The following is a 24,402-nucleotide window of genomic DNA, read 5'->3' as shown; positions in this document are numbered from 1 at the left end:
GAATATCATCAATGAAAACAATGACGAGCCTGTCCAAATATGGCTGGAATACTCGATTCATTAAATCCATGAAAGCTGCTGGTGCATTAGTTAACCCGAATGACATCATAAGAAACTCATAATGACCATATCGAGTCCTAAATGCTATCTTAGGGACATCTTCACTTCTAATCTTCAACTAGTAGTAACCAGACTTTAAGTCAATTTTAGAGAACACACAGGCACCTCAGAGTTGATCAAACAAATCATCTATACGAGGTAACGAATAACGGTTCTTAATTGTTACCCAATTCAATTGCCTGTAATCAATGCACAACCTCAATGTTCTGTCTTTCTTCCTCACAAATAAGACTGGAGCTCCCCAGGGTGAAGTACTAGGCTGAATAAAACCTTTATCCACTAATTCTTGCAACTGAACTTTCACATCCCTGACAACCTTTCGACAACAATCTTTTGGCTTTCATGGTAGAAATAACACCATGCCTCACTCCGTTAGGCTCTCCGACAAATGTAACTTCATGTAATCCAGGACGATGAAAAGTGACTGTCTTTCCATAACAATCTATCTTGACACGATTGTAGTGTAACCAATAAATGCTCAAAATCACATCAAAATCAACAATGTATAACAGAATAAGATTAGCTGGCATAACAACATCATCCACCATCATTGGACATCCTGGATATACCCGATCAATATAACATCTCTCCCCTCTAGGCATAGAAAACTCTAATTCATATCTTAAAGGAGTAGGATGAGGTTACGTCACTTGAGCAAATGTATGAGAAACAACAGAATGCGTAGCACCACAATCAATCAATACTCTAGCAAAATGACCAAGAATATTTAACATACCCTTGATTAAATCAGGATTGTTCTGAGCATCTTGCAGTGTTATGTTATGGATATGTCCTTGATTCTGCTGTCTTCCGCCACAACCTCTGTTAGCATGAATACCTCATCCTTGTCTTGGCTGACTAGACTGTCTCGAAGATCCTGCACTGCTAGCACCCTGGTACCACTGGGATCCACCTGCTAAATGTGGCTGATATGGCATAGAACCTCCCTGATACTGAGGGTAACTACCCTGATAATGAGGGTCCTGCAAATACTGATACTGCTCTGAAGTATAAGGAGCGGCGTCGCCCTGATAATGATAAGCACCACCATAACCAGTCTGGCCATAACCAATAGGTCCTGAAGCTTGCTAGATCGGTGCAGGTGGTGGTAAAGAAGGTTGTTGGGGCCTCTACTGATTCTGAGGGCAATGTGCAGCCCTATGCCCCATCTGTCCACAAGTATAGCATGTATTGCTGCCTTTCCTACACTCCCCAAAATGCCTATTATTACACATGTGGCATAAAAGAGCACCTGAACTACTTGAACCACCAAAGTCCATCTGCCTCTGACTAGAAGAGCTGGAACTGACACCGCTTCTCTATACATTAGAGCTCAAACCTCCACTAGAAGAGCTGGAACTGACACCGCTTCTCTTAAACCTCTAGGTCTTACGAGGTCCCTGAGATGGTTGACCTTTACCTTTATTGTGAAATCCCATTCCCGTGTTTCACTATTCTAATCTACGTATTTGTACTATTGAGATTTTATATTATTTCTCAAGAATTTATTTTAAATTGTTTGTATTTAGATTTTAATTAAACTAGTTACGAAGAGTGAAGTCTGGAAAATAATTATTTAAAATTCGTTGACCTTTTGAGGTCACAAGTAACGTTTTCGAATAGGTCTCGAAGCCACAAGCGCATAGGAGAAAGCCGTTTGCGAGTCCGAGTTATAACGGTATAGTTACGGCCGTTTAAAGTTGTGAACTATATATTGTGGGAACTATTTAATTCCCACATGTGGGTTAAAGGTTAAGTGAGCTTAATAAAAGAGTGAGGGACTAATTAGAAGAAAAAAAAAAGAAGAAGTTTTCTGAAAAAGGAAGGAGGGGTTTGGTTTTGACCCGTTTTTGGGGCATTTTCGACCCTTTAACCCACAAACTTGACCCGCATGTATCTCCTTCATTCGAGATTCGTTTTGGGTGATCTTGGTGTCCATGGAAAGCTTTTGAAGAGCCCTACATCTCTGTAGTGTTAGAGTTTCCATTTAAAATTTGGGTTTTCAAACCCTTCACCATGACTAGCATCGTGTGTGGCGGTGCGTGAGACCATCCACGAGTGTTGTCTAAGTACCAAATACCTTCTAGTGACCCTTTGAACCTATGTCTAGCTCGGTTTCCCGAAATTCAATTGTTTGGTGTGGTGATCAAATTGGACCACCACTTGTTTGCACGATTGACGACAATCCGATCGTTGGATCTTCGTACAATTTTGTGAGCACCCCAGTTATCAGTTGTTGGACCTTAGGAACTTACTAGTGAAAATCTAGTGGTTGGATCTTACGGAGCAAATGATGTAAGATCATGGACCATACCTTTGATCAACGGTTTGATTATCATTAAATGTCATTGTGGGAGACTTATGAGAGTTTTGGGTATGTGAATTTATTGAGAGAAATCTAAATGTGGACTTGTGCTTTGTTTTTGGCGGTGATAGAGCTTGATGCCTTGAATTCCATGCTAGAGTGCGTTAGTGTGGACCTCAGGTGAGTGACTTTAATATATGTGATATTGGTGATTATCCTATTTTCGTAATTGTTATCCTATGTGGATATGACTTGGTCTTATAAATATGTTTTTTATTGAATTTTTATTTTTAATGTTTAGCCAATGATTTAAGTTTATTAAATGAGATTTGACATGTATATATTGAAATATGGTTTGATTGGTTTGATTGACATGTTGTGATGAAATGTAATGACTAGTGGTAGACCGTTAACCCGTGGTGATGGGGATTTGTTGCTTCGATATGGTTTCATCTCCCGCTTCATTGATTCATTCTAAATTTAGTATTTGTGCCTTATTTCCCTTGGTTGAGCTTTTGTAAATTAAGTAACTTGTGCTTGTCTCATTTATTTGAGCTGTTGTCTATATGGTTGTTGGCCTTCCGCGATTCCATTGAGTGATGGTTCGGAATCGTATCCACTTGGATTCCGTTGAGAGATGGTTCGGAATACTTCCTACTCCGCAATTCCGTTAAGTGATGGTCCGAGATCGTATCCACCTCGGGTTTCATTGAGTTGGATTGAGATAGCTTCCAAGATGTAGGCTTCGGCCGAACTGCGTCCCTTTAGCCTAGTTTTTAATGTACATATGAACAATGGTTTTTGGGAATCTTATGGTTTGAATTAGAAAAGCCGTTAGATGTCTAGGTGACTCCTTCGTAGTTTTCAACGACTTGATTATGATTTCATAAAGCATGATTCTATACTTGATATTTTGTTTCCGTTGAGGGGTCTAGAACCCGATGTTGTTGGATTCCGTTGAGTGGTTTGGAATCCTTGCTTTCGCTCATTCCCATAAGATTAGTCTAGAACCCTAGATTCGAGTGAATGGGAATTACCCATAATAGACCTTGTGAATTTATATACCATGTTATGACTCATAACCTAAGTAGAGAATTATATAGAGAGTTCTCTAATTGAATTGGTGAAATGGTATGTTATCTAATTGGTTGATTAATATAGTTAAAAGTTAAAATCGTGCATCTTTGATTCATGAATTGATTAATTGACGGGATTGTGGAATGACGTTGGATATAGTTGCTATTAATACGATTAGATTAGTTAATGAATGTGACTAAAGAAAAATAGTGTGTTTGGTTGATCCTTGATATGTTACATGACTGGATTGCGATATTATGTTGAAAACATAGTGACTTATATGATGGGTGGAATGGAAACCTTGATTGTCATATTGGATTGTTATGTAGCCTTGAATCTAGTACTTCCATACTTGTCAAGTTCTAATGATTGATTGAGGAATGTTATATCTTTTGGCTTGAATGTACTATGGTAAATGTAGATGGGTAATGAGTGACGAACTATGAATGGCTTGATCCCTGTTGAGGATATGTAGGCAGTCTAACAAGAAGGCTAGATGCAGCCATAAAATATATGGAAATTACTACGCAAATTTGGACCTTGAGTGATGCTTTATTCATATCCAGGAGGCAAGGTATGTTAGATATACGAGTATTTGGTGACGTCGCGTATCGATCCTGGACGTATGTTGGGATCGGGGCGTGGCAATTTTAATGATATCAGAGCAAATGATCCTACTCTATGATATGCAACCATCTCGAGTCTTGTTGGCGTGAATTGCGATATGCATTGTGGTTGCATGATTTCATAATTTTTGGGCATAAAGATGCATTCATGTGATATATGGACACACATATATTTGAGATACATATATGAATTGCATTGTGTTTGTGGTGAAATTTCCATGGTGATTATGAAAAATCTCATTAATGAAAATTATGATTTGCATTGGTATTGCATTATTCCCTAAGTTCTTTGAGTAATGAGAAAGTTATGTGAGAAGTATATTTATGTTGTGAATCATCATGAAGTGAAGTAAATTGGATTGATAATATTTTTGGAAAAGTGAATTGAATTGCATATTGGAATGGTTGTTAAATTGAGGGCTAGTAGGAGACCATGACCCTTCTTGGTATATCCGCGATAGGGGGTCATTAGTGGTCCTGCTTGGTTAATCCGCATTGGGGGACCATACTATATATAGATTGCGCTTGGTTAATCCGTGTTAGGCGATCCTTATGGCCATTTATACTTAAGGGTGATCATGTTTGGTTAATCGGCATTGGGTGTTCACTGCCTAACAGTTCTTTAGGTGTGACTCTGCTTGGTTAATCCACGTTGGGGGGTCACTACCTACTTGATTATCTTGACCCTGCTTGGTTAATCCGCATTGGAGGGTCATTAGTGGTCCTGCTTGGTTAATCCACATTAGGGGACCATACTATTTATGGATCGTGCTTGGTTAATCAGTGTTAGGCGATCCTTATGGCCATGTATGCTTAGGAGTAATCACGCTTGGTTAATCCGCATTGGGTGATCCCTTCCTAACAGCTGTAGGAGTGACTCTACTTAGTTAATCCGTGTTGGGGAGTCACGTCACTGCCTACTTAGTTATTTTCTATGTATTATGAAAATGTTGAATGTTAAGGTGATTGTGAGGTGGTGATAAGTAGATGGAGAATTTGTATTATACCTTGGCCCTTGAGAAATTGAATTGGGCAAAAAGGCCCGTGAATGTGAAATTGGGCGAGAAAGGCCTATGGATGTGAAAATGGGCCGAAAAGGCTTGTAGATGTGAAAAAAAAAAAGAAGAAGAAAAAGAAAAAGAAGAAGAAGAAGAGGAAGAAGAAAAAGAAAAAGAAGAAGAAGAAAAAGAAGAAAAAGAAGGAGAAAAAGAAGAGGAAAAGAAAAGAAAGTGTGATGTGTATTGGTCAGGTATATTACAATCTTTTCCAGCCTACTAGTCACAGATTGAAATAAAAGAAAATGATGGTGAAATCATTATTCTGTCAATGATAAGTGTGGATAGAAATTTTAAAATGTTATGGCCAACGATAAATGTGGTTGGAAATGCTAATATTTAAGGAAGATATGGTGATTTGTTGAAGGGGAATGAAATTATAAACTGTGATTATGGATGCCATTATAATGAGAATGGTGGGTGAATATGAATGAAATTATGGAATGAAATTTTTGAATTCATTTAATTTAATGCTTTCCCAACTGAGTTTCTTCGTCTAATGAAAAGAATTGACGGGAAAGGTTGATAATTATAAACTTGATTGGTTGGTTTGCCATTAACGTATTATGGTGTGAAATTCCGATATTTTGTTAGCCACGTTAGTCATGGCTCGAGACTTGGCATGTGACTTTGTCAATGTGAGATAAGTTAGTTCTATGACTGAGACTATCTTTAAATTAATACATGGACTGATTGCATAATCTGTTTGGTGAAAAATTGGGAACAAATTGGTTGAATTATTACTATCTTATTCATTGTGTTGGAGTATGTGAAAGATTATAAAATTGCTATTGCAGAACTCAGCCAATAAATGATTTTAATATTGATGCTCGTCTTACCATTATAACCTTGATTCAAAACAAATTGGTTGAATGTGGCATGTTGACTAAAGTTTAACCCTTCATTTGTAACAAAGGTTGTTTTCACAACGTTCACATTGATACCTATGATCTCGTTCCTTGTGTAGTAAAATATGATGTAGGTATGCCCTGTCAAAATTTGCTTTTGAGCAAAAGTAAGCATATAATAGATGATATGGAAATAATTTGAGTCAAATTTGATCAATGGCTCATAATTCGGTTCATTTGTGATCACTTGGTATTCTTCTTTCCATTACCTAGTGATGTGATTGGAAATTCCAATAATTTTGGTTGGAATTTTGGAACTTGATTTGTCAATTTTGATATTTAGCCAACAAGACTTTTGGCTTAAGGTTGATATTATTTTGCAAGGGAATGTGGCTAGAAATTTGGAGAAAGAATCGTAGTTACGATTATGTATAGCCAATGATGGTGGATGGTTTACCAATGATTGTCATTATTATGTTAGTATATGTCTAACCAATAGTAAATATGATTTGATAATTTAGTAATTATTTTAAGTTATGAAGACTGCGACTTGATGTTTGATAAATATTTTGCCAATGTGTATGGCTAGAATTTCTAATATTTATTCTGCTAATAAATGTTGCTGGGAATCTGAGTATATGGGTGAGAATTATGATGATCTCTCCGTTAATTTATTTGTTTTGAGTTTGAATAAACTCGTAGACTGAGGTTATGATTTTATTCACCATAAATGGAATGATGGGAAATGATTGTAATTACAAAATTGGTTGGTATGGTTGCCAGAATTGTGAGTATATTGATGAATTCTTGTTAGTAGTGGCATTCTTTGTGATTGTGCAAAGATTGGTGTGAAGTCGTGATGAGACGATGATAAGTGTATTTGTGAGTTGTGATTCGATGTTGTCGAGCTTGATGTTAATTAAATTCGATTATAATTAAAGAGTAAATGCCATTTCGAATTTGTTGTTCAGATGATTTTTGGCATTGGTGGATATGGAAATTGATACTGAAATTTCGAGGGCGAAATTTTGTTTTAGGAGGGAAGAATGTGAAATCCCATTCCTGGATTTCACTGTTATAATCTACGTATTTGTACTATTGAGATTTTATATTATTTCTCGAGAATTTATTTTAAATTGTTTGAATTTAGATTTTAATTAAACTAGTTACGAAGAGTGAAGTTTGGAAAATAATTATTTAAAATTCGTTGACCTTTTGAGGTCACAAGTAACGTTTTCAAATAGGTCTCGAAGCCACGAGCGCATAGGAGAAAGCCGTTTACGAGTCCCAGTTATAACGGTATAGTTATGGACGTTTGAAGTTGTGAACTATAGATTGTGGGAACTATTTAATTCCCACATGTGGGTTAAAGGTTAAGTGAGCTTAATAAAAGAGTGAGGGACCAATTAGAAAAAAAAAAAGTTTTCAGAAAAAGAAGGAGGGGTCTGGTTTTGACCCCTTTTTTAGGGCGTTTTCGATCCTTTAACCCACAAACTTGATCCGCTTGTATCTCCTTCATTCGAGCTCCGTTTTTGGTGATCTTGGTGTCCATGGAAATCTCTTGATGAGCCCTACATCTCTGCAGTGTTAGATTTTCCATTTTCTTATCCATTTTTCCAGTTCGAGGCAAAGTTCCATGGGTTTTCCGACGGTTTTATCATTTTTCCGGTTACTCCGGCAATCATTTCCTTCGAGTGAGGTATGAAACTTCATCTACTCTTCATAATCTTCAAGTTGGTATGCTTGATTTGTGCTTTCGTATTTGTTTTAGAGTTGGGTGTTAGAACCCTAGAAACTCTATTTTCCCCGATGAATTTGGACGGTTTTCGTTTAGAATTTGTCGTTGGTCTAGTTGTGATTAATGTTTCCCTTGTTGAGCTCTAGTTACCACGTAAATTTGAGCTTATCTAATTAATGTTGAAAATTTGGGTTTCCAAACCCTTCACCATGACTAGCATCGTGTGTGGCGGTGCGTAGGACCGTCCATGAGTGTTGTCTAAGTACCAAATACCTTCTAGTGACCCTTTGAACCTATGTCTAGCTTGGTTTCCCGAAATTCAATTGTTTGGTGTGGTGATCAAATTGGACCACCACTTGTTTGCACGATTGATGACAATCCGATCATTGGATCGTCGTACAATTTTGTGAGCACCCCAGTTATCAGTTGTTGGACCTTAGGAACTTACTAGTGAAAATATAGTGATTGGATCTTACGGAGTAAGTGATGTAAGATCATGGACCATACCTTTGATCGACGGTTTGATTCTCATTAAATGTCGTTGTGGGAGACTTATGAGAGTTTTGGGTATGTGAATTTATTGAGAGAAAATTAAATGTGGACATGTGCTTTATTTTTTGCGGTGATAGAGCTTGATGCCTTGAATTCCATGCTAGAGTGCGTTAGTGTGGACCTCCGGTGAGTGACTTTAATATATGTGATATTGGTGATTACCCTGTTTTCGTAATTGTTATCCTATGTGGATATGACTTTGGTCTTATAAATATGTTTTCTATTGAATTGTTATTTTTAATGTTTAGCCAATGATTTAAGTTTATTAAATGAGATTTGACATGTATATATTGAAATATGGTTTGATTGGTTTGATTGACATGTTGTGATGACATGTGAGGACTAGTGGTAGACCGTTAACCTGTGGTGATGGGGATTTGTTACTTCGATATGGTTTCATCTCCCGCTTCGTTGATTCGTTCTATATTTAGTATTTGTGCCTTATTTCCCTTGGTTGAGCTTTTGTAAATTAAGTAACTTGTGCTTGTCTCATTTCTTTGAGCCGTTGTATATATGGTTGTTGGTCTTCCGCGATTCCATTGAGTGATGGTCCAGAATCGTTTCCACTCAGATTCCGTTGAAAGATGGTTCGGAATACTTCCTACTCCGCGATTCCGTTGAGTGATGGTTCGGGATCGTATCCACCTCGGGTTTCATTGAGTTGGATTGAGATAGCTTCCAAGATGTAGGCTTCGGCCGAACTGCGTCCCTTTAGCCTAGTTTTTAATGTACATATGAACAATGGTTTTTGGGAATCTTGTGGTTTGAATTAGAAAAGTCGTTGGATGTCTAGGTGACTCATTCGCAGTTTTCAGCGACTTGATTATGATTTCATAAAGCATGATTCTATACTTGATATTTTGTTTCCGTTAAGAGGTCCAGAACCCGATGTTATTAGATTCCGTTGAGTGGTCCAGAATCCTTGCTTTCGCTCATTCCCATAAGATTAGTCTAGAACCCTAGATTCGAGTGAATGGGAATTACCCATAATAGACCTTGTGAATTTATATACCATGTTATTACTCATAACCTAAGTAGAGAATTATATAGAGTTCTCTAATTGAATTGGTGAAATTGTATGTTATCTCATTGGTTGATTAATATAGTTAAAAGTTAAAATCGTGCATCTTTGATTCATGAATTGATTAATTGACGGGATTGTGGAATGACGTTGGATATAGTTGCTATTAATACGATGAGATTAGTTAATGAATGTGACTAGAGACAAATAGTGTGCTTGGTTGATCCTTGATATGTTACATGACTGGATTGCGATATTATGTTGAAAACATAGTGACTTATATGATGGGTGGAATGGAAACCTTGATTGTCATATTGAATTGTTATGTAGCCTTGAATCTAGTACTTCCATACTTGTCAAGTTCTAATGATTGATTGAGGAATGTTATATCTTTTGGCTTGAATGTACTATGGTAAATGTAGATGGGTAGTGAGTGACGAACTACGAATGGCTTGATCCCTATTGAGGGTACGTAGGTAGTCTAACGAGAAGGTTAGATGCAGCCATAAAATATATGGAAATTACTATGCAAAGTTGGACCTTGATTGGTGCTTTATTCATATCTAGGAGGCAAGGTATGTTAGATATACAAGTATTTGGTGGCGTCACGTGTCGATCCTGGACGTATGTTGGGATCGAGGCGTGACATTTATCATCTCGCCTCTGGTTCCCGTTCTTTTCCTCTTCATCTTCACTTTCACTGGGCATGTTCTCTGAGTCCTCAATCCGTTGTAAAACCTCATAAAACTCCTGGTAAGTGGCAAAGGGAGTCGATGTCGCTATAGAACACCATTTCTTGTTAGTACCCAACCTGAAACGACGGAGCATCTCAACCGGATTAGCAGCAGCCTCTGGATGATATCGAGATAAATCAGTGAATCTTTTGTAATATTCATTCGCTGTCATCTTTCCTTGTTTTTGATGCGTAAATTCTTGTTTCTTGCGATCAATATACTCCGGGGGAATAAACCTTTTCCAAAACAACTGTTTAAACACTTCCCAATCAGTTACTACCTCTGGTGGCATCTGATATGACTCCTGTCTCCACCAGGATGCAGGCTCCGGACCCATAAACTAGGTAGTCGTCTTAACCCACCTATTTGGAGGAAAATTCCCCTAACTCTACATCACAAGGAAAGTCTTCTCGATATGATTAAGCCACTTCTCCGCTCCTTCATGTCCTTCATTACCCATGAAATGATTCAGCTTCAGATTATACACAGTTTGAAGAGATGTCATTTGAGGAGGACGGAGCGAAGACTGAATGGCATTAGCTATAGCTTCCCCTAACTGAGCAATATCAGGGAAACTAGGCTCAGCTGAGTGACGTGGCTCTCTACGAGGCGGCATAGTTCTGACATAAGACATCATAATGATTAGATCTTTCACAAGATATACAGAACTGTTAAACCTAGGCTCTGATACCAAACTGACACACCCCGACCAAAAATCAAGGCGTGTTGGCCGTCACGTAAGGGTGACGTAGCCATGTTTACAGTGCGGGAGCAATAAGGATAAGAAATATATGAATAAATAAAACCGAAAGTTAACTAAAGTGCACTAATAAGTAGAAAGTGTTAATAATGAGATACAAGTGTAAATACACCTAATCAGAGCATAGAAAGTCTAGGTGCAGTCCAGTAGGACAAGTACTAGTTATATAGTACTAGAAAATATCCTACGAATATTATATTTTGTCAGAACCGCCGAGATCCTCAAATGCCACCAACAGCAAGTCTACCTAAAACCTGGAGGGGCGCAAAACAGAAAGTGTGAGTGGGCAAAAACAAAGTTTTTCAAAATCATTTCATTATCAAACGCTCTAACCCTTCGTCGTAAAACATGTATAATTTTCCCAGAAATGAAATATAAATATATAAGTATATATACACACATATATTTCAATTCATGCTTCACATATCTATATTCCTAAGTATGCCATGCCAAAATATAAAACAGAATAAGTAACTCAGGTGAAAATAAATTCATGGAAAATAACATATTAGCCGGAACCCCTACAGAGGTTTGTACAGCTGAATTCATAGCTCATTAATCAATCTAGTCGGAGTCACTACAGGTGACCTTATGGCACTACACTGCACACTAGTCGGAACCACTGAAAGGGTCTGTACGACAAGACTGGGTGTAATATAGTTATGCTCAATGTTACGCTCTCATGATAATTGTGCGATAAATCGCTAGTCACCTACGAGTCGGAACCACCTATAATGGTCTGTACGACAAAACTATGCACCTAAATTGGATCCAATGTGAGCATATGGTGCGGGAGGTGACATCATAAACAGGCCTGAACCATATCTCTGACTAGATCAAAATTTCCCAAGATGCAGGTTTATAAGCTTTCAATCACATCTCATATTATCAATATCTCATATAACAAAACATAACTCATCTGGTACTTACCTGAGCGTCCAGCGCACCAATTCATATTATGCATCATATACTAATTCACATGCTGAATATAAATTTATATGCATGGCATTTCAAGCATACTTTCATTTAAACACATTTTCTGGGAAAATATCAAGTATATAAATATATACTGAAAACCAAAGGCCCACTCACTGGTATGTCGAAGGGTCGTAGTCCCCGAGCCGCCCTTGACTATGCTCGTCCTCGGGATAAGTCTCCCCTATATGTGAAACAACTATAAAAATGTTAATTAAAGCACATAACCAATACTAGCTAATAACTTCTCATACATTGCTCAAATAAGGTATATAAATATACCAACATGACCTACACAACCTCACGAAAATCCCCATATTTTAAAGAAAAATTTTCCGACCACCCACGCGCCGGCCAAGGCACGGCCAGACGCGCCACCCACGTGCGAGCATGTGCTAAGCACACTGACGGTAACCCTAACGACGTTAGGGAATATTCCGTTAAATAATAGCATATACCATTAAAACTAACCTGATGCCGTTAGAATATTCCATAAAAATTGACGGAATATTTGCTCGTCTTCTTCCTTCGACTCCGATGACCGTTGTTGTCGCCGGAAAACTAGGAATTTGAAAAACCTTGATATCTCAGTCATTTCTTAACCAAAATTCATGAAATTGGTCTCAATTTAAAGCTTATAACTAGAAGAACACATCCTTACCAATTTCAAGGCTTGAATTCCACGAAAACTCTCCGGAGAAAGCTCGATAATCCGGCGTAAACTTAAAACTCGTCAAACTCGATTTCCCGACGTCTAAATCGCTTGGTTTTTCTTCTCCGAGCTTCATGAGGATGATTCAAAGCTCCCTATGTCCGTAAAAACTCCTAAAAACCTCACATTGAATTAGTGCATGAACAGTGCATGAAATTTGGGGTTCGAGTTCATGGGGTTTTTGAAGCTTTCACGACCTAAAAATGGTATGGTTAAGATCCTAAGGTTACAAGGAACCCAAACATGGCCTCTAAATGTTCGATTTGCAAAGCTTTGTGAGGGTTGGAGTTTGTCCGTACGGTTTGTACGGAAAAAGAAGAGAATCGAAAGGGATGAAAGAGAGAGTACACGGGAAGGAGAGAGAGGGAGTTGGGGTGTGTGTGTGGTCCAAAATTTTTTGACTTCCAAACAACCACAAAACCATAACAACTTTAAGTCCTAATTGGTTCCAAAATATTAGGAACTTAATGTATTAGTTAGTTCACTTCTAAACTTAAACCACACAATCACACAAAACGTCCAAGGGCAATTTCGTCTTTTCACACCATCGATAACAAATTTGAGACGGGCTGTGACATTAGTAGTTCCGAACAATTGATGAAAAACTAAAATCTTTGAAATTACTAGAAAAGTTCATGTACGGTTATATTAATATGAAAGCAAAATAGTTCATGTATTTGTCTAGTAAAGTGAGTAATAATTTTCTTAATAAAAATTATTTAAAATATTGGAAGTGTAGTCAACTTGGATTTCACAGGATTTTAATAGACTTTTTTAAGTGACAGATTTGAAAGGATTTTAATAGATTCACAATTCTATGTGGATTTTAACAAATTTATATGGATTTCTATTATAGATTTTTATATATTTGTATAGATTTCTTTCATGGATTTCTTAAGATTTTAGTTGACTCCTACAACGTAAAATAAATTTCTTTCCTAGTTCACAATTTGAAAGGAACATAAACATATATCTATTGATATAGAAATACAAACCAATGAAATATGTAAATATTGATCCAAGAGTTTGAATAATTGTAAAGGATAGTTTCTGCTTTAGAACATCACTAGAAATTGTACCCGCGCGTTGCTGCTGGATGGAAAACTGTATGAAAAATTATGCAACTTTATTCTCTCCATAAAACAAATACAACAGAAGTAAATTTGTTATAATTAGATAGAATACAAAATCAATGTGGCAAAGTAAATGTAATTGGTGAGAGAAGCTATCCTAATTATAACCCTATTCATTTTTATTCAACACAGGCTTGCACAAAGAAGCAATCATATCTACTTTGCTGATTGAGCATGAACTTGAGCTCGGTAATTAGAAACTGAGGGCCATTTCCTCGACTGGCTACCTACAAAATCTCCAACATAAAAAAACATATGACATGATACAACAACAAACGTTCTAGGCGACACCGAATAAATGTTGCTATTCCAGACGCAATAGTGTAATATTATGGAATAGAATATGATTTAAAAAAGGAGTTACCGCCAACCCATTGTCGGTCTTGCTTTCGAGTGTTCCTTCCCAAAGTTCCCATACTATGTTCTCATTTTGTACGTGGATGACATACTTCTAGCTAGTAATTGCATGAATATGTTGTTGGAGACAAAATGGTTGTTATCTAAAACCTTTGAAATGAAGGATATGGGGAATGCTTCTTTTGTACTGGGCATTGAAATTGTCAGAGACAGGGCAAAGTACAGGGAATCGGAAAAGGCTGAAATGGGGAATTTGATGACCACTCTCACCACTCTCAAGTTTGAAGAAAATAAAAGTGTAAGAGAGCACATTCTTAAACTGGTGTAAACTGCTTCAAAGCTCAAAGACTTGGAGGTGCCTGTGGACGATGCTTTTGTTGTTCATATGGCACTTAATTCACTGCCATCAAGTTTTGAGCAATTGAAGGTCTCCTACAACACTCAAAAGGAGAAATGGACGCTGGATGATCTCATCTCGATCTGTGCTCAAGAGGAAGCAAGAATTAAGAAGAACCAGATGATCAACCATGTCAACTTCATGCAGACAGATGTAGGTAAGAAACCTATGTATCAACATGGTAAGATCCCTAAGCCATTCAATTCTTTTGATACCGCCATGAATGCCTCCTCCTCTAAGGGACCTGAGATGTCTAAGAAAAATATGGACAATGTCAAATGTTATTTTTGCAAAAGATTTGGGCACATGAAGAAAGATTGTGAAAAACGCAAGAATTGGAAAAATTAAGAAAGGTATTTCTTTTGTTGAAATTTTTGTTTGTTTTGAAACTAATCTTGTTGAAGTCCCTCCAAATTCTTGGTGGTTTGACACTGGGTGTTCAGTGCATATCACCAATTCTCTGCAGGGGTTCACAAGAGGAACTACAACAACAAAAAATGAAGTTTTTCAAGTTTATGTTGGCAAGGGAAATAAAGTGGCAGTGGAGGCTATAGGGAGTCTAAAGTTGAAGCTGTCAAGTGGTCATGTTTTAGAGTTGTTTGATGTTATATATGTACCTTCGTTAAGAAGGAATTTAATTTCTGCATCTAAGCTTGTAAAATATGGTTATGCTTTCGTTGGTGACAATGAAAGCATTAGAATTTCTATGAAAAATAATCCAAACGTTGTTGTTGGAATTTGCTTCTTAGTAAATGATCGTTGGCAGTTGTTGTGTTCAATTTTTTCCAATTCAAATTGCTTGAATGTTGACACCTTTTTTCCGAGTAAAATATTACAATCAAATGAATCATCTGCCATGTTGTAGCATAAACGGTTAGGCCATATTTCAAAAGTCAGAATGGAAAGATTAATAAAGGACAACATATTGCCGGCTTTGGACTTTGGTGATTTAAAGGATTGTATTGATTGTTGCAAAGGCAAACTAACTAAAGTCAAGAAAAAGAGTTCAATAAGGAGTCAAAAGCTTTTGGAAGTAATCCATACAGACATGTGTGGACCTTTCCCAATTAAAACTCTTTGTGGAAACATATATTTTGTGACTTTTATTGATGATTACTCAAGGTTCACATATCTTTATTTGATCAAAGATAAGACTTCAGTGTTTGAATGTTTTAAAAAATTTAAAACTGAAGTTAAGAATCAATTGGATTTGTCCATAAAAGTTTTAAGGTCAGATAGAGGAGGGGAATATTATGGCAGGTACATTGAGATTGGTCAGGCAAAGGGTCCTCTGGCAGTCTATTTGGAGCAGTGTGGAATTCAAGCGCAGTATACATCTCCAGGCACACCACAACAAAATGGTGTGGTTGAGAGAAGGAATAGGACTCTGATAGAGATGGTAAGGAGCATGATGAGTCGTGCAAAACTTCCACAATACTTGTGGGAAGAGGCTTTACAAATGGCAAACTATATCCTGAATAGAGTCCCAACAAAGGCTGTGTGTAAGACTCCTTATGAGGTATGGATAGGGCGTAAACTAAGTCTTAATCATCTACATATTTGGGGGTGTCGTGCAGAAGCAAGAGTTTACAACCCAAGAGAAAAGAAATTAGACTCGAGGACAATTTCTTGTCACTTCGTGGGATTCCTTGAAAAGACCAAAGGGTATAGATTTTATTCAACTGATTTTCCTATGAGAATATTTGAGACTGGAGTTGCTAAGTTTATTGAAGAAGGGGAATGCTCACTGGAACCAAACATGGAGGCATCGAGATTCAACCTTGAAGAAACTGGCAATGTATTGCCTGATAATAACATTGAATGGTTTGATAATGGTGGAACATTTGGGATCCAGACAACTGAAAATGATGGAGTGATCAATATAACTCAACAATAAATTGAGTTTAATATTGATAACTTTGATCATTCAATGAGTGGGGTAGGCTTAGATTTTCATGCAGGGACCTCATCGCAACTCTTGGGTGGGTTACCTGGGCAATAAGTAACAATGGAAAACAGTGAGCAACCTGACATTGGAACTTCATCACAACCCACATGTGAATTAATTGAGCCACAAGCCACAACAGAGAGAAGAATATTACCAACAAGAACCAGAAAGTCGGCCATCTCAAGTGACTACGTGGTGTATCTTCAGGAAATAGAAATGTGTGAAGGCATGCAAGAGGATCCAATGACATTTTATGAAGCAATGGAGACCCAACAATCCAACTATTGGAGAGATGCAATGATTGACTAACTAAGGTCCATGCAAACTAATAACGTGTGGACCTTGGTGGAAGCACCATTAAATGTCAAGCCAATTGGCTGCAAATGGGTCTTCAAGACCAAGAGAGATTTGAATGGTAAAGTGGAGAGGTATAAAGCGAGACTCGTAGCTAAAGGTTTCACACAAACAGAAGGGATCGACTATTCTGAAACCTTTTCCCCAGTTTCTACGAAAGACAGCTTAAGGATCATTTTGTCATTGGTTGCACATTATGACCTTGAGCTCCATCAAATGGATGTCAAGACAGCTTTCCTTAATGGAGAGTTGGAAGAGGAGATTTATATGCAACAACCTATGGGATTCGTAAGAGAAGGGCAGGAGAATATGGTTTGTAAGTTAAACAAATCCATATACGGTTTAAAGCAAGCATCAAGACAGTGATTTATGAAGTTTGATCAAAAAGTCACTGCCATGGGTTTTATTGAGAACAAAATTGATGGCTGCATATATGTTAAGGTATGTGGTTCGAAATTTGTTTTTCTCATTTTGTACGTGGATGACATACTTCTAGCTTGTAATTGCATGAATATGTTATTGGAGACAAAAGGGTTGTTATCTAAAACCTTTGAAATGAAGGATATGGGGAATGCTTCTTTTGTACTGGGCATTGAAATTGTCAGAGATAGGTAAAAAAAAATTATTAGGACTTTCACAGAAGTCATATATTGAAAAGGTGCTGCAACGGTTCAACATGCAACATTGTTCGAATGGAGAAGTACCAATGGGGAAAGGAGACAGGCTCAATAAATATCAATGTCCAAAGAATGAACTGGAGAAACATGGAATGTCAACAAAACCATATGCTTCATTGGTGGGAAGTCTTATGTATGCACAGGTTTGTACAAGGCCTGATTTAGCCTTTGCAATTAGTGTATTGGGGAGGTACCAAGCTAATCCAGGGGAACAACATTGGGTTGCAGCTAAGAAGGTCTTGAGATATTTACAAAGAACAAAATCCTACATGTTGGTTTATAGGAGTGTGGAGAACCTTGAACTAGTAGGATACACGGACTCCGACTTTGCAGGATGTTTGGATGATAGGAAATCCACGAGTGGTTATGTATTCACACTTGAAGGTGCAGCAGTATCCTGGAAAAGTGTTAAACAAAAGGCTTTGGCAACCTCAACTATGGAAGCTGAGTTCATAGCTTTATTTGAACCAACGAAGAAAGGGTTATGGTTGAAAAATCTCATTACTTTCATGAGATTGGTGGACTCAATTTCAAGACCATTGGTTATCCATTGTGACAATAAGGCAGCTATATTTTTCTCGAAGAATAATAAGAAATCTGAGGCAACACATTTGATGGATGTCAAATATCTATCTGTAAAGGAGCATGTGAAGAAAGGTGACATATTAGTGGAGCACATTGATACCTAAAGGATGATTGCTGATCCTTTAACAAAGCCTTTAGCAGTGGGAGTGTTTAAAGAACACATCACAAGCATGGGGTTACATGAAAGCTTTGATTCAGCTGGTCTGTGGGAGTGAGAAGAATGTTGCTGGATAAATCATGATCACTGACATGTAGGTGTTGCAGCAAGTTATGTTTCGAATTTCTTTCAAGCTTATGTATTAATTGTTATTTAGACTGCATGTACAGACTTATTTGAAGCACTAAATGCAAGTGATCGATGTTTGTTCCAAAGAACACATTGTATAAGTTTGTTGTGTACAGGAAGCTTGACTGGATTTGAAGTACAGTTGTTCGAAGCAAGAGTGTGATAATTGTAGTGCATAAAATGATATGGATAGAATATATATGTATATGCCATTGACATTATACATCAGAACTTGTTAAAAACGTGATTTCAGGGTGCATGCAGTACTTTACTTGCATTGTTTTTTGGAGTTCGTTTTAAATATGACTGTTGGTAGATGTGTATAAGATATGGATTGCGTGAAAAGACCCATTGTGATCACTCAAGGTGACTTATAATTGAATATGTTGATTCAAATCCAAAGACTAGTTGAGTCCAAGTGGGAGAATGTAGGAATCCTTATTGGACTCAACTAGTATTGATAATAGTGAGTCAGCATATTTGAAATTATAAGTCAGTTAGGGTTTTTTAAATACGTGGAAAAACCATATCCTATAATTGAGGAGCTTCATCCATAGTGCTTGCAGTTTAAGCACGTATCAGGTCCACTACATGCATGATGGAATTAGAGGCAACAGTGGAATAACCATCTTCCACGATAGATGGAAGTTGGGGAACACTAACTCTATAAAAAAGGATTCCCTGCTCACAGAGAAGGAGTTCTTCGTTTTGGGACTATCACCATAAGAATATTCAGGTCTTTAGTGAGTAGAAGAGTCTCTTTGAAACACGACCATGTCTTCTGCAGGTTAGCTTCATATATGTAATTAAAACTATGATGTGTTCTAGGGTTCAATGTTAGAAAATATTTGATTTATTCCAACATTCATATCTAAATTTAATTTGACAGATAATTTTCTTGCTGAAAAACTTTGATCTGCAAAACCAAATAACATTTTTCAACAAAAAAGAACTAATTTAACAAAGCAGTTACAGTATACAAAAACAGCTATTCAATTTAGCTTCATTTAGAATATAGGAAGTCCATTCAAAAAGACCAAAAGGATAAAAATATAGAAGAACCGATCTTTTTGAAAGATCACTGGTTCCATTGTACGTTCAATAACTTTAGCATGAACCAAATTATGTGAAATAAAAACAAAACTCCATTAACTAAATTAGAAGAAAACCAATACAGATTAACAGAGAAAAATGCATTCACACGCATGCATAATACAATACATACATATACAATATATAATTAAATGACATACCTTGATGGCCTGTGGATCTGCGACCTTGTTTTGAGAAGAAGAGTAGAAGGAAACAGTTCTAATGATGAGGCAGTACAAACTTTTGAGTGGGAACTAAAATTAGAAAAACATAAATTTCAAACCATTTATAAGTCCCAAATCACAAAAGCCCCAAATTTAAACAAATTAAAGCCACCCGGATGTACAACCTGAAGAACACAGCGGAAAGCCCTAGTTTTTCTTGCATTTACAGTAGTGATGTTCTCTTGCTTATAATTATCTGTCACTGTTGAAGATTAAAAATTCAAAAAAGAAACAGTGAATCATAAAAAGCAAGACCGCAAGTCACAATTATAGAAGAGGAAAACAGAATGCTCACAACTCAAGCAACAGTATCAATATTGTTCTACTAAATTACACGTTATATGATGAGCATTATTTTGATTGAGATATCTCACATCTCAAAAAGTTCAGAAATTCCAACGAAGGTGACGACCACATTATATAAAGAAGAAACCTAGACCTAGTTGAACACGCATAATTCGTGAAAAATCACAGGTTCTATAAGGTAGATTTTAAAATATGCATCTCAAAATAGATACCATCATTCATTGTTCAACTCAATTATGCTGCTTCACAAACAACGTTGCCGATGAACCTATGCTTCTCCCTTATGGCGGATTCGAATGATATAAACTAAGAAACCCCCCCTATTAAAAATCAATAGCCAAGTACTAAACATACCATCTAATTCACGGATTGCATCATCTGCATCTCTACTATCATCGAAGTCAACAAAAGCATAACCCGGTGGTCTCTGAGCAACCCACACGCTGCGAAATTAACAACACAAAAGATTAACAACCATCCTCCATAAAAATAACACCACTTTATGAATCTATGCGTAAATGACTACAAATATTACAAAAGGCGTTGTTCTCTTCGTCAATAAACTACGGGCTTGATCAAGATCCGTCATACTCCCACTTCAATTTTACAAAAGCTGCACAGAGAAAAATAAATAACAAACACAAAACAAAGTTTGACAAATGGGCACAACGACAGCAAAGTTGCAACATATTGAGGAAAAATGTTCAATCAAACCATTGGATAACATTTTCTTAGGCACCCAAAAAAACCCACAAACTCAAAACCACAAAAATCCAATCTAAAACATCGAACCACATACACAAACGCACCAAAGATAAACTAACAAATCCAAAACGAAATAAAAAAAAATTAAGAATAAGCAAGCAAGAAAATCAACAAACTCACTGGAAAAGGTAGGAAGCACCGACGACAATATTTTCTTCCCTTCCTTTCTCCCTTGCTTCTTCACATGTTTCCATCCCTGAACTACACTTGTCTGCTTCCTTTTGATACTGGGATGCAATCTTCTTTAGCCTCCAGCAGAGCCATATGAGCTTGTTCCTGATTTTCCAAAGCTTCAACTCTTGAGTCAAAAGATCCACAAAGTTCTTTAAACTAATGGAGAATTCCAGAGATCCACCCGAGAGAAGCAGAAAAAGAGTGCCACTCGTCCCCTTCCTTTCTAGGATGGCGGACACGAGTACAGAAGGGTAAATCCGTGATTTTACTATACAATACAAAAAAAAGTCGAGAATTGTTAGCAAATGAAGGGTAATTACGTCAAAACACTGTTAATGAACAGTGCCTTTCTGTTGGGTTTTAGTATAAGTATAATATCCATTCAAGAATGATGATTTCAAGTTTAAGAACAGCATATCCAATCATGAATAATAATATATGTGAAGGAATACCAAATGGCAATCGAAATTGAGTAGGAAACATATATGGGCAGCAAAATCCTGGGATAAAACATTTTAACTATGGCCAAAAAAAACATTTCAACTCAAAAACATGGACATTAATTATTCGTGGGAAAAGAAAAGTGCACATGGAAAATGCCCAACTCAGAAAATCAAAAGTGCAAATGGGAAAATCCCAATTCAGAAAAAGCACGAATTATAAAGCAAACACACAACTATAATCCCAATTCAAAAAAATCATGGTCCTGTTGTTACTCATCTTCCTAGATGAACAAACCAAGAGCATGAATTCAAAAAAATACAAAAACGTGCAAAACGCGGGAGTCTACTGGGAAATGCTCTGAACTCATGGTGGGACTGTTCATCTTCTATGGTTTGGTGTGAAAATAAATCTGAGGGGGGAGGGTTTGATTGTTGATAGCATTTGGTATTTATATTACCCACTCTCAAATTTATCAAAATCTTTCATTCACAAAAATCCTAGCAAATCTTTGACATTTCCACTACATCTAGATTTGTATGGACTTTTTAAACTTTTAATTGACTACTCATGAATTTGAATGTATTCCTTCGAAAATCCTAATTTGCCTACCCTATAACTTTAAAATCTTTTAAAATCCACATTGAAACTCCTAATTGATTACATTCTGATTTTAAAGTCTATTAAAATACTATCAAATCCTAATTTGCCCAACACCCCCGCCACCCTCCCCCCCCCCCCCCCCCCCCCAAATCTTTGTAAAGTAATCAAGTGATTATAAACACATACCATACAATTTGTGTATGTTCAGTACACTCCAAAGCGGGGTGAATAGGTTCGGTACACTCCAAAGCGTGTCATTCAGAAGGGTCTTAGTTCGGTATGTCTCTATCGAAGAAGAGCATTCACTTTTGTGGCCTCCAGCCGAAGCTGGGTGAATCATTGGTAGTCTTCTACCGGAATCACCAAACCCGCCGTTCCAGACGGTGTTGTGGAGGCATGGTTTGGATGCCAGCCTCACCACGACGATCCAAGGTGTAGACCTCAAGGAGAGTGTAGAAATCCTCGTGTTTGCCTCTAGTGAGATTCTCTAAGAACCTATCAGAATCCAAGGTGTAGACCTCGAGGAGGGTGTAGAAATCTTCGGGTTTGCCTCTAGTGAGATTCTCTAAGAACCTATCAGACTTTGATTATCGGAGACGATCACCATCACAGGACAATGACGAGTCGTCATTGTGACTGGTCTTCGCAACCTAGGGAAGCATCTTGACTTCCAGTGAAGGAGGTGGGTTGGCGGTGTTGACTAAAGGTCAAAGCTGACATCGGTTTGGTGACCCAACTCGCGGCTCGGTGGCTAGGACGCAAAGCCGCGACTTTTGCGATTTAGGATTTTGAAATCCTTTGTTTTCTTTTTCTTTTTCAACAGATAGACCCACAGGTATTTATCAACATATAACATGTACAGTAATCAGAGTATTTATGGCATAAATTAAATTAAAAAAAAACCAAATAAATTAGGGGTTAGGATTACTTGGATGTTGATGAAGATGGTGAAAGTAGTGGTAGCAAGATTAATAAATTAGCGTTCCATATTTACTTGTTTACAAAAAATTGGATAACAAAATTCTGAAATTTTTTAGGGAAATAGAAAAAAATCACCCATTTTGTTAATCTTAGGACAAAAATAGGACAAACCGGCCATGTGTAGTTATGCACATCATGCATAAAACCGAAATGACTAAATACCCACATATGTACTAAAAACTCTCATCTCATTGCATCACTTTACATCATTTTTCAGATTTGGAATCGAGGAAGTCAAGAGAGAGTGTGAGCTCTAGGTTTTTGGGTTGAGCTCAGATTTGTAAGCATACCATGTGCATATTATATGCATGTCGTGTACATATTGTATACATACAGTGTATAAGTGAGCTTAATACAAAGAGAGAGAATGAGTTCGTGAAACGATTTCATCCATATTCTTCTCTTTTCTTCTTTCCACTGATTTCTCTTTTTTCCCTCAAATTTCTTTCTTCTCTAAAAGCCAACTGAACTTTATTACTTTTTTTTTAATTGCAGCCAAATCCAAACCTTATTTTAGTACTTGCAAATTTCGATCGAGAGAGGAAACAAAAGGAGGGAGAAGATAGAAGGATTAAAAATCCACATATAAAATTGAAGTGAAATTAATTTAATCTCAAATCTGTAAGCATATCATGTGCATATTGTGTGTATACAGTGTATGCAGTTTTTTTGGAAAATTGAAGGATTTGGGTCTCCTTTAAGAAACACCAAATCAATCACTTCAACTCCAAAAGTCCACCTTTTTCGTCTCAAACACAACTATGTTGAATTCAGTATGAGGGCTAAAAATAAAGAGACCCAAAAACATATTTTTAGCCTTCAAAATTTTCCAAAAAAAAAAAAGAAAAGAAAATGAAAAAGGGAATTCCCCATTTCGGCATGAACATAATAAATTGGAGGAGGTGTGTGGGGAGAGGGTTGCCTCTACCTGATAGGATGATTTGAATAAATTGGACCAATTAGTTGGTGGAGTGGAGTGAGTGGGTGAGAATTTGGAATCTGAAATACCATTTGTTCATAGAGGAAAGATAGAGAGAGGTGGACTGTGTTGGTGGCAAAGATTTCTCTGGACAAGGATACTCGGACTTTAACACAGCTCCCCAAGGGATTGGCACTTTGAATGTGTAGTCGGGCTTTTACTTGTTGATGCACTACAATAAGAGGACAAAGTTAGTTCTGAAATGTGCATTTGCGGGGCCTTAGGTGTAGGCCTTGAGGCTCGCAATCAAAACTAACTAAGTGCTAGGCATGCCACTGCTATCTCAATATAGCAGATGTAGAACAAGTGTGTTTTAAGTCAATTACTTGCGTCCCAAGTTACTTGGACTTCTTGTTATCAAGGGATTATTGTGGATGAGTTACGTCCACATTAAGTTCTTTTCTTGCCTTGTGAACAAGGACTTTTAGTTCATAGTCTTGTATATTCGAATGAAAGGAGTCCAGATCCCCTTAAGTCATTTGTTTGGTCCTAGATTGCCTTTAATGAAAACATATCCATTAAACTAATCGGATCCAGATGCAAATGAGACTCTTAAAATAGGAAAACAAATGGAAAT

General features: G+C 37.1%; 1 protein-coding gene across 5 annotated transcripts; it reads right to left on the bottom strand.

The window, feature by feature from the left end:
* Window positions 1–9,692: 9,692 nt before the first annotated feature.
* On the bottom strand, window positions 9,693–12,832 carry LOC126598867 (uncharacterized). 5 transcript variants are annotated; one of them, XR_007615001.1, is made up of 5 exons: window positions 12,473–12,832; window positions 12,283–12,372; window positions 11,929–12,010; window positions 11,025–11,090; window positions 9,693–10,696 (listed from the first exon to the last, which is right to left on the bottom strand). XR_007615001.1 is itself a non-coding variant. In XM_050265240.1 (4 exons), exons 1-4 carry the CDS (start codon window positions 12,597–12,599, stop codon window positions 10,465–10,467), a joined length of 531 nt encoding a protein of 176 aa, XP_050121197.1. In that variant the 5' UTR covers window positions 12,600–12,832; the 3' UTR covers window positions 9,693–10,464. The 5 variants fall into 5 exon arrangements, 3 of the variants coding, with proteins under 3 accessions (XP_050121197.1, XP_050121199.1, XP_050121198.1); XR_007615000.1 differs by lacking the exon at window positions 11,025–11,090 and having other exon boundaries at window positions 9,693–10,153; window positions 10,357–10,696; XM_050265240.1 differs by lacking the exon at window positions 11,025–11,090.
* Window positions 12,833–24,402: the final 11,570 nt, after the last annotated feature.

The sequence above is a fragment of the Malus sylvestris genome, chromosome 14, assembly GCF_916048215.2.
Source record: "Malus sylvestris chromosome 14, drMalSylv7.2, whole genome shotgun sequence".
In the NCBI taxonomy this organism is placed as follows: Eukaryota; Viridiplantae; Streptophyta; class Magnoliopsida; order Rosales; family Rosaceae; genus Malus; species Malus sylvestris.
The sequence above is the reverse complement of the archived record's forward strand: the minus strand, read 5'-3'. Positions and strand labels throughout refer to the sequence as shown.

What these genes read in the sequence shown, in the direction of transcription:
- LOC126598867 (XM_050265240.1), bottom strand. Translation starts at nt 12,599, where the DNA reads ATGAAGCTCGGAGAAGAAAAACCAAGCGATTTAGACGTCGGGAAATCG. An exon ending in GAATTCAAGCCTTGAAATTG is followed by an intron (nt 12,373 to 12,472) that starts GTAAGGATGTGT and finishes TCAAATTCCTAG; the next exon opens with TTTTCCGGCGACAACAACGG. An exon ending in GAATATTCTAACGGCATCAG is followed by an intron (nt 12,011 to 12,282) that starts GTTAGTTTTAAT and finishes ACATTTTTATAG; the next exon opens with TTGTTTCACATATAGGGGAG.